Raw genomic sequence first — 10,870 nt, 5'->3', positions numbered from 1 at the left:
ACATTCGAACAAGCACACAGGAAAGCCGAAGAAGGATGGATACTAGATGTCAAAGCTTTCCTAGAGATACATTTGACGGTTTTCTAAGCGTATTAACGTGTCAGTCCCTAGGATCAGTAAAGCGAAATGAAATGTCATAGGGAATGGGTATCTTGCGTCACTACATTGACACGTGACCACAACACCACCAACTCACAATCATCATTGCAGCTCACTCCATCTTCTGCGATGTACGGTAAACCCTCTGTGCTTCATTTCAACACACCGGCTGTATACTCGGTATAGACAGATTATTAAGACTCAGGTATGTCTATCTGTTTATTTTCCCTACCATTCTAAACATTATTTTCTTGCTATTTCAAATCACTGACTTAGCTTATCTGGTATATCGCTACCCATTATAAACGCTTAAAAAGTGACTGCATTCGTTGAAATAATCTTTGAAAATTTCCCTATCTGATACACGCTTATGATTAACACGTGCCGTGGAAATCATGACAGAATAACGCATATCTTTTGACAGAATTCGCTTTACAATTAATTATACCTTTACTCGCCATTCCTCACACGTACGATAATGAAAGGAGGGAGTGGGAGGGGCGTTGGTGCAGTTGAGAGAGATTTGTATTCCTTTGGTTATTCCTCACGTTCTTTCCAGAAACCTATATATTTTAAAATTCTATGTTAACATGGCATGATCTTCGAATACGCTTCTGATATTCATATAGGACTCGAAACCTCTACTCTATAGATTTTTTTTATGTTAATGTTAGAAATTGTTAGTTAAAGCCTACACGATTTCCGCTTCTTAATTGCACTGACAAAAGCAATGACTTTTAACATTTTCACCGATTGGTGAAAACCCAAAAGCAAGGATAAGACTTTTAAATGTTGTACGGGTTTAACGAGTAATCAATGTTCCCTTAAGAGAGAGAGAGAGAGAGAGAGAGAGAGAGAGAGAGAGAGAGAGAGGGAGAGAGAGAGAGAGAGAGAGAGAGAGAGAGAGAGACATTTCAATGCCCAATATAGCTCCTCTATAACTTTTTAATGTGTATGACTGAAGGCAATCATTCAGAGAGATAAAGGCGAATCGTTATCGTGAAAGAAGCAAGAGATAAGGAATCAATATAATAATATTGATATCGAGGCCATGTTTCGAACATTATAACCTTTAGTATTTACACGATTGTGCTCATGCACGATGATTACTTTTTAACCGCCTCCATCGTTAACATTGTAAATGTTGTGACTGTGTGTTTGCTTTCATCAGATAGTGTTCTTTTGTGCTGAATTTCATTAAATACGGGTTGACGAATTTAGGCCTCCAATGATGAAATTGTAAATGAAAATGTATTCATAACAACTTATGCCGTTAGAAATTATTTCGTTCTTTATACACAACATGTCTCTAATCTACACGACTCCGAACTATTAAATTGGATTGTGACTTTAAATTGAGGTATCCTTTCAGTGTGTTTTTATATATCGTTTTATGCTAGTTGTTCACGTAACACACAAGTCTAATATTACAGCTTGCACTATTAGCGGATGTATGTACATCCCGTTTCAAGGAACCGTTCACCGACTCTATTTGATACAACCACACAGAAACCACTGAGAAACTGCACACGATACACTTTAAGATAGCAAGATTGAATGATATACCGTTTCTTCCGCCACTTTTTCTAAATAATAAGGTGATGCAGACATCAAATGCAGACGCCAAAACATTGGCGCCCGCTTGTCTGCATCTATAGTTGCAGTTCATAATGGCAACAACAAACTGTGTCTAGCTGTCTTAGTGCAGGATATGCAGTTTCTTATTGGTTTCTGCGTGGTTGTATCTACAGAGCCTGTGAACGGTAACTTGAAACGGACTGTACAGTGTCATGTGTTAGAAACGTTATACCATGTTAGGCTTCGATTTTAACCAAGTCAGTTGGCGAATTCTTATGAACACCAATAACTACGGTCTATTTAAAAGGCACGAATGACAATATGTTGACTCTCTCTACCTTCCTTTGTGTAACTTCGCCTTTTATCGAAAACGTTAATGGAACTGTATGTATGCCTACTATATTTAAAAAGAAACATTTGTCCTGTATTCATACTTCGTGTTTTACCTGGCTTCCGACTATTTTGCTTATGACGTATGGCATTCATGGGGTGACGTCATTCATTAGCTGTTTGTGTTATTCATACTTTTGCTTTCACTGTTGAAAATGTAACTCTTCAAATACGTTTCTTAGATAATAATTTGACTATATTCAAAATCAATCAATATAGCTTTCAGAAGGCAAATAGAAAGTCATTTGAAATGCCAATTAAGGGTAAAACAGAGCTGTAATGAAGGGTTGAAAACGTGTAAACGCATTTTGCTATAAGGGTGGGAGTATGCTATATTTTAAAACGTATGTATTGCTCACATTGTGTTGTCCAGATTCACACATTAGTGCTATCTCAACAGTGGAGCTAGAATGATATAGATCGTTTATACGCGGCCGTCTTTTCCGATAGTTCTTTGTGTTAAAGACAACTTGTTTTTTTCTTAATATCCAAATTGTAAGGCTCGTCTGACTTGCGCCCTTGAATGTTGTATTTTCATCTCTATGGAAACTAGAAGATTTCACGGTTAGCGTGAATTTAATTCCTAATCTGAGATTTTAGTCAGAAAATGGAACCACAGTCTAAATATTTAAACCAGTATCAGTGTTTTCTGTTGAAAAGATGAACCTTGTAAAACATATATGCGTAGCAAAGAATATTCATTTACGTCATACACAGGTGACCTATGATCTATCAACCAATAATCTTGTGAAAAGTACTTGCTAAATGTCACCAATAATCTAAAGTCAATTAAAGATAAAATATAAGCACAAATTAAAAGTAAATATCATCTAATCTCTTCTACTTCTCTGTAATTACATACATGCTTTCCTTAATTCACATTATCATACTTTCGGGTTTTTTGATAACATAACAGACAATGTTAAATACCACAGATGTCAGTTGCAATCAGTGTATCGATCTGTATGACATCATTCTTGTTAATATTTATGGTAATTTCTTGTAGGAGAGACCTACGTCATCGTAGTTAGACAGCTAGCAATCTAGGTGTACATGTTAAGTTGACAATCGTGTCGGGATGACACTTGTACCAATATCAGTTCTTGTCTTGTCACTTCTACCGTGGACGGTGCATGCAAGTTTAGAAGGTAAGACTGTTTTTTTTGTATTCATAATAATTGTTTAATTGTAAACTGTAGGTTTTTAATTTTGATCGTGGGTCTTAACAAAGTAGATATCTGTGGGTCGAGAGGCGAAATGATAAGAAGGTAGCTACAGTACTGTAGTCCTACGAAAAATATCAAAGTCCTAACGCGTAGTCGTGACCACGGTTTATTTTTTATGTATATTGTTCCAAGTCTTGTATCTACTATCAAAGTTAATAGCTAGAATGTATTATTTTCCGAGAGGGCAGTTACAATACTAAGTCTTTTACAACTCCAGGGGTCACCTTAAAATGTCACATCAAGCAGTACTTATTCACAAATACATCTGGAAAATAAAATCTCTACCCGAGCATCGTTGTAAAACGACAAACGTCATTGCAGTAGTAATATCAATACAAGTACCGCCACATTGAGTCAAAGCGACATCTGCTCTGTCTTATGGCTGCAACAGAGCTAATGATGCATGTCCCAGTTTGTCAATACACAAAAAAGTACCAGTGATTACTTGCACCACTGCACATACAAAAACACATTATTACATACATGTCTATGCAAAAGAGTGTGTGGTCGTTCCTTGTACACGAAAAGGTATGATCGCATAGCATGATTTTTATAGAAATTTTCGGTGGTTTTCGGATAAATATGATACTAGCAGAACCTCTCGACGCATGAGTGTCAGTGTGGGATTCAAGGGTACTTGCACTCGTGCTTGCAGTGTTTCCTGCTACACTTTCACTCCCTATACTCGTGAATATACTATATTTCGCGGAGAGAACATTTCATGCACTCATGCAAATCTCCCCTTGTGTCCCACCCTTACAATCACACGCATCACGGGGTTCTGTCTCATCCTCACATACTTAGTTAAATAGTTAAATATATGTGCTTTATGACTTATACTAATTCCTTGGCAATGAACAAATTGCGACTTTGCGCACGAAGATCTACCGGAGGTGACATGTGGAGGGCAGATAACAGCTCAGTCCGAAGGTGCAAACATCTATACTTGGGTTATAATATTTGTATTAGAACCAAGTGAATGGTTACATTGTCTGATATAATGTTATTCTTTTGATGATTAGTCAAAATATGACGATCTTTTGCGAGGTCACAATTTTTGACGAGGAACTGTTTTTTTTTCTTCTTTCACGTTGCCCTTGGGCAATATGAGCTCAGCCTGCCCAGCAAATATCTCGAATATTCATATTTGAAATAATGGCAAGACTAATTCCGACTTTTTACAGTAACAGCATTTACCTTACACTACTGTGTGATTAAGTAACATAGCAGATAGTGACAATCTTTTTAAACTTTACTGTATCAAAGGGACTGTATTCGCTGTCTACATAAATCTTCAAACCACGAGCAATATACTTTTCCATGACCTTAGGTTTTTTTCATAACATTCTGCCTGTTTGTTTTCATGTTGTTTAAGACCTCCACAAGGCCAGACAAGTCAATACAGAATTATCTGAGACGTGTTGGTTATCACAAAGGAGAACCAAAGAAGAATGCCAAATGGACTGTTTACGGGATAGCTGTTGTGAAGTGTTGGAAGCATATTCAGTAAGTAGACTTCATAATATGATCTGAATGCGAAATAGACACTGTTAACGATTTGTTACAGTCGTTGTATGTGTGTATGTGTGTATGTGTGTGTGTATGTATGTATGTATGTATGTATGTATGTATGTATGTATGTATGTATGTATGAGTGTGTGTGTATGTATGTATGTATGTATGTATGTATGTATGTATGTATGTATGTATGCATGCACATTTTGGCATAATGGTAATGGGTAATAGCGTTCAAAGTCTTATTTTTATTATGCCAAATGTTGGAACTATAATGTCTCATTCCTTAATTCAAGACAAGGTCATTTTTGAGTTGAGTATTTCCGAACATATTCTAATCTTTCTAACTAACACCAACTCTTGTTAATTTTGTAGAGATAAATTTATCATGTATTTCATGTTGATATACTTAAAATGTGACCTCAAAATACCCATCTTACCCTTCACGCTTTCTCACAAACACACTAACACACACCCCACTCTCTCTTACCTTCCCCTATCTTCCCTCTGTCCGTTAGAGAAGGTTAATTTTGTCTGTCTGTCTGTGTGTCTGTCTGTCTGTCTGTCTGTCTGTCTGTCTGTCTGTTTCTGATATTTATATATTACATGGTTATGATAACATTACTCAATGCTAAGTCAGACATTTCAATGGCGCAAGTTTGGTGCCTAATTTCCCCCAGATTGCGTTCAATACACGATACGATTCGTGAGCATCACTCTTAAGGCAACCACATACTTGCAATATCAATCATTTCTGTCTCTTGATCGAGTTCTTTTTCTGACATTATTTGGCCTCTCATCAAGTATCGATTCTACAGATAACCTTTAATGAACTGAGGTTTGATTATACATTAGTACCATGTAAAGTGATATTTTAAGAAAACACAATTTGCTAAATCTCAAAATCTAACTAATCAATTTAATTCAAAATTGTAGGATTAGTAAAAGTAATCTCCGTGTTTTGATTATAAGATCCTTTTAGGTTAATAACTTATTGCTTATAGTTGATATTCGGTTCAAGGTATGTGAGTATGGCACGTTATTAATACCTGACATCATTGGGGTTGTTGAGAATGATAGGGTGGTTTATCATGTTATCTAATCAGGATGATGACAATGACATGGCTACTAATAACCTGTATGTAATGCGTTGAACAGTTTAAATGAGATCACCTATGCAGTCAACTGAGTAAACAGGGGGTGTCACTATTAGGGCAACCCAAAAACTGTCATCATTCAATACACTTATTGAACAGACAAGTGATGTAACTTGTATTGTATCTGTTTGTTTAGTCACTATTATTCTAGTGCTGCTGATCATATGGCATGTTCGCTTACTTCCTTCTAAGCATAGAATGATAAACATGAACGACCTTAAAATGTAACTGGGAATGATTTTATATCCACTTAGTTAATCCCCTTACAAACACTTTTCAGTGATTCAGCTCACTTGCACAAAAGCAATAAATCACAAAATATTTTAATGGCTATATTAATCTAAGGCATAGGGTAATCTGCTATAGAAATAGGAATACACGAAGTCACAGTTTGCTATATTTTGGTAAATATGGAAATGTAAAATTTACATATCCAAACTATAGAACATAATAGAAGTATTGTATTTGAAGCGATGGTAGATTGTTTACTGCAGTAACATCAACGGAAAATTTGGTCCAGAAATACTACTACAGAATACAATGATTGGCATTTTATGGTGTGTTTTTCTTGCAGACGTTCTTTGACATTAGACATTGATATGATATATTTTAGGATGTGTACAGTAAAGATTTTCGCGAAGCTTTAAGTACATGCAACGATCTAATTGCAAACCAATAAGGCTATCCAATGACATTGTATTTACATATGAATTTCCTTCCTTCAGGATGTCGTTGAAAGTAGAGTTTTGTGAAAGTCTGAGGCGAATGAAGGTGACCGGGAGTATCTAACTTAATGTACACGACGTACATAACAGATAGATTAAGCCCTGTTTAATAACAGTTGTTTTAACTATTTACAATCCATAACGTAAAATGAGAGTCTTTGAAACTTTCCTTCTAACATTTGTCTGAAAATTAGAATACCAGTCGTAAATATTCAATGTCATAAAACTATATATCCATCAATACATGAGCGTGTACGCTTTTAAATATTCAAACCATACCATTTCCTTGTTGGAATAATTGAATGAAATAAATTCCAAGAGAAAGCTTTCCCGGATAAAAAGAGTCGATGTACAGCGGAGTAATATGTGTGTTGAAAAGAATGATTTGATATGTCATTTAAGTCAGTAGGGAGATGTTAAAAGCATGCCTAACCTACAAATGAATGCATCATAATGTAATAGATGATTTAACTTTAACATTTACGAGTTTGAAAACAAAACTAACCATAACGTGTGTGTGCAACCATTTGTTATTGTTATCGAATATTGCCTTTAGTAATTAAATGACGTTGATAGTTAATCGACGCATCTTTGACAAAATATTCGTGTTTCTGGAGACATGTATCAGGGGTTTGAATTGAATTTGTTATCAAATTTCTGAAAGGAGCGATTATCGCGTTGTTATAATCCACTTAGTTCAAATGGTAAAGGTGGGTGTGTATATGTGTGTTTGTAATGGCACCATTAACGATGTCATGTTTGATCACAATCTGAATAGTCGTGTTAAATAAACGAACATAATGTGGAATTATACATAGAATAAAGAGGTTTGACGCAAGTAAGCTTTACATTCTTCACTCAGTGGTTTATTTCAATAGTCTTAGAATACGTGCAACTTCTTCCATGAATGTTAGTCCGTTACCCAAATCAAACCAAACCAGGGTAATCAAACTAAACCTAACCAAACCAAATCAAACCAAACCAAACGTTGCCACAGCAATTAAAACTAAACTTAGTACGCAAATCATCCAGACCAATTTCTACCAATCTAAACCAAATCAAAAGAGACACAAAAGATAAGCCCCACAAAACAAAAGCAAATAAAAAATAAAAACAAAAAACAACCAAACCTAACCTAACCTAAGACAAAACAAATAAAAAAACCCAAAAACAACAACAACAACAACAACAACAATAATAATAATAATAATAATAATAATAATAATAATAATAATAATAATAATAATAATAATAATAATAATAATAATAATAATAATAAACAAAGTAAAAGCTTAGAGAATATAACAGAAAATAAGGATGAGAAGGTTTGGGAGTTTTTACTATTCAGCAGGCCTTCAGCGTTCAAAGTTTGTAGTCTTTTGGATCCACAATATCTCCCGGGGTGCATTTCGGATGCCTTAGAAGGGACCCAGAAAAGTCATTTTTCACAAATCCTGCACCTTACAACATAATTAAAATAGAGCTGTTTTGAATAGCTTAGAAGACGACAACTGTGAACAAATGCTAGGAACATCAGTCCTCTTCAGACACAATTGATTCAGCATTGTTTGCTATAATTCAATATGCTATTGCTTTTATCACGTTGTTACTTATTTATTTCTTCCGTTCTTTCAGGTTTTCCGAGGGGCTAAAATATTTCCATTTTACTCGTGTTACGCCTACAGAATGCCTCGGGGTAGAATTGAGTTAAAGAATTGCAATACCCGTTGTCCAGTAGAAATATGGTGTAAGTATGACGCCACTTTCGGCGAAAATAAAAAAAAAAGTTTGTTTTCGATAACTTGACTTCAGAAAACAGGGTAGGTAGGTCTGAATTTTATTTTATTTTACATTTTATCTTTGTTTTATTAATTCGTCCCGAAGACAAGGTAGTTAAGTATTGGTTGGTCACAATACTTCCGTAACAGTTGATGAGGTGTAAACAAGTAAATTAAGACAATTATGTGATTCGGAAGTAGACGAACACAATATGCAGACTGTGCTGATATAGGATGAAATGACATCTTTTCTCTCTGGACTATGATTTTCAAAAAAGTATTCAAAGATACTTTGGCGAGAAAATTAAATCTACAGGGAAAAAGAAGTAAACTGTCATAATTTTAGCTTTATGCATGTGAAACATATTTAGGGTCGACGACTATCGGAAACACACTATTTCTTGGATGGCCTTATTAGTCTTCAGGATATTAATACATTGAATTCTTTTTATGCAAAGTGTTGTATCTGAATACGTCCCCAACCGGTTGACCTGATTGGCGGCCATCTACAATTAATGCATGACCAATTCGAATTCGTTATAGGATAATATCAGCTTTGAGGCATTCGTTTCATTAATGTTGTTTATGAAGAAGGGGTTTAGAATGTTGTAAAATACTCCTTGAAAATAAAAGTCTTACATTTTGCTCTCAGTTTGTTCAAGAAAACTTTAATCCATTCGCTCGGTTAAAATCAATAGCAAAACATTAGGGATCATATTTTTGACATAGATGTTGCAATTAGTCTTGAAGTTAACCAATTTTAGAATCCAGAGTGTCCGTAGCAGACGATGACTGTTAACTCTTTTGGAAAATAAAAGATTGTTGATTCTCTTGTAAACGAGATGATGATCACCAAAATATGTTACATCATAGACCCTCCACCAACCAGTTGTAAACTTCGAAATGGTCGGAAAATTTAGTCAAAAACATGTCGGATAGCTAGCAACTATCACTGAGTCACAGTGAGTGTAAAAAACTTGGAAACGGACAGGAAATGCTTATGTAGCTTAATGTATGCAAACAAACATCGCATAGTAAACATTTAGAGAACCTTTGATGTTTAACGCAGTTGCGTATCCTGTTGGTGGATACATCAAAAGGACCTGGAATAACATTTACGTTGCAAAAGTTTGAGAGATACATTGTATGACAAACTCTGATTTTTAGGCTAGATTAGCTGAGTTTGCGCTTTCTAGAGCAGATCGGACGATTTCTTGGTTAAAAAAAAGCATTGCTGATACATGTTGTCTGTTTTCTATGTTGCTTTTGGGAAGCTGTACTCTTCATTTCACAATTTTTTTCCGATGTCGTGTACCTAATATATAGTTCTACTCCTCTTTTTGAAAAGTCATTTTGGATTTGAAAATGCCATCAAAATATTAACAACCATGTTTATTTTTCTATATTTCAGATAATTCCAAAGTTTAACTCTACTTCACTGATGTTACATCCAACTTGAACGTCTATAATGAGAAAGAAGACACTTATATTCCATAAACATTACTCTTTTAGTATAACAGACATCTACAATCTGGTAACGTCATCAGCACATTCTCCGTGCTTAAATTTTATTACGTGACGAGGAGCAATAACATAGGTGCTAAGTGTTTTCATTGATTGCCTGAAAATACAGCAAAATCTTTTACTTCATTAATCTTAGCATTGCAATGGAGATGTGTTATTAAAGTTGTACATTTACGTTGTGAAATACCGAGGATGAAAAATGCACAGTGTACGTTGCATTCTCCACCTTCTGACCAAAATGGCAGTATAAGTTATGAGAGGAAAATATTTCAGCAGACCGGGAATTGTATATCTCTTATATATCTATTTTAGCTCAAGTGGCCTTTGAAACCTACAAAATGTACATGTTTGTTCTTGGAAGAGGTACCGTGGCAATTAGGAACACAGCAGTTGGACAGCATGCACCATGCAATTTTTTAATCAAATGTTGAATCCATTGTACTATTCCGGTGTCACATGGGTCATGAATTCAAAGACGACCTTTGCATTGCATGTTCCATTGCATCCAACTGTAATTCTGATATAGATATTCTTGGGGGTGGTTGATGGGGGTGGGGGGGGAGGGGGGGAGTGAACCATGACTGTGATAAACATCAATACTGTGGATCCATGAATAATGATTTGTCGGCTATTGTGGGGACCGTGTGATTGACTTTTGTGAACACGATTTTACAGTTCTCTCCACATTGAAGACATTTCTTAAGCTTGGTATATGTATCCATCTTTGTCTCCATATCTAGGAAATGTTTAGACGAAACATATACCCATGTGGTTATATCTATTGAATAAATTACAGGTTCACTGACTGTCAACAAAGCCAAGCTTTTCTAAAGAACAGGATGGGGGAGGGACCACAATCACTGGAGAAATAAGAAACA

The 10,870-nt window shown here is 35.3% G+C and overlaps 1 protein-coding gene across 1 annotated transcript; it reads left to right on the top strand.

The window, feature by feature from the left end:
• The first annotated feature begins 221 nt into the window (after window positions 1–221).
• On the top strand, window positions 222–9,896 carry LOC144437013 (uncharacterized). Its single transcript, XM_078125881.1, has 5 exons — window positions 222–304; window positions 3,074–3,215; window positions 4,669–4,799; window positions 8,326–8,437; window positions 9,880–9,896. Exons 2-5 carry the CDS (start codon window positions 3,146–3,148, stop codon window positions 9,894–9,896), a joined length of 330 nt encoding a protein of 109 aa, XP_077982007.1. The 5' UTR covers window positions 222–304; window positions 3,074–3,145.
• Window positions 9,897–10,870: the final 974 nt, after the last annotated feature.

The sequence above is a fragment of the Glandiceps talaboti genome, chromosome 6, assembly GCF_964340395.1.
Source record: "Glandiceps talaboti chromosome 6, keGlaTala1.1, whole genome shotgun sequence".
Lineage (NCBI taxonomy): Eukaryota > Metazoa > Hemichordata > Enteropneusta > Spengelidae > Glandiceps > Glandiceps talaboti.
Note: the sequence above shows the minus strand (reverse complement) of the source record. Positions and strands in the feature narration are given on the sequence as shown.

What these genes read in the sequence shown, in the direction of transcription:
- LOC144437013 (XM_078125881.1), top strand. Translation starts at nt 3,146, where the DNA reads ATGACACTTGTACCAATATCAGTTCTTGTCTTGTCACTTCTACCGTGG. An exon ending in GGTGCATGCAAGTTTAGAAG is followed by an intron (nt 3,216 to 4,668) that starts GTAAGACTGTTT and finishes ATGTTGTTTAAG; the next exon opens with ACCTCCACAAGGCCAGACAA. An exon ending in AAGTGTTGGAAGCATATTCA is followed by an intron (nt 4,800 to 8,325) that starts GTAAGTAGACTT and finishes CCGTTCTTTCAG; the next exon opens with GTTTTCCGAGGGGCTAAAAT.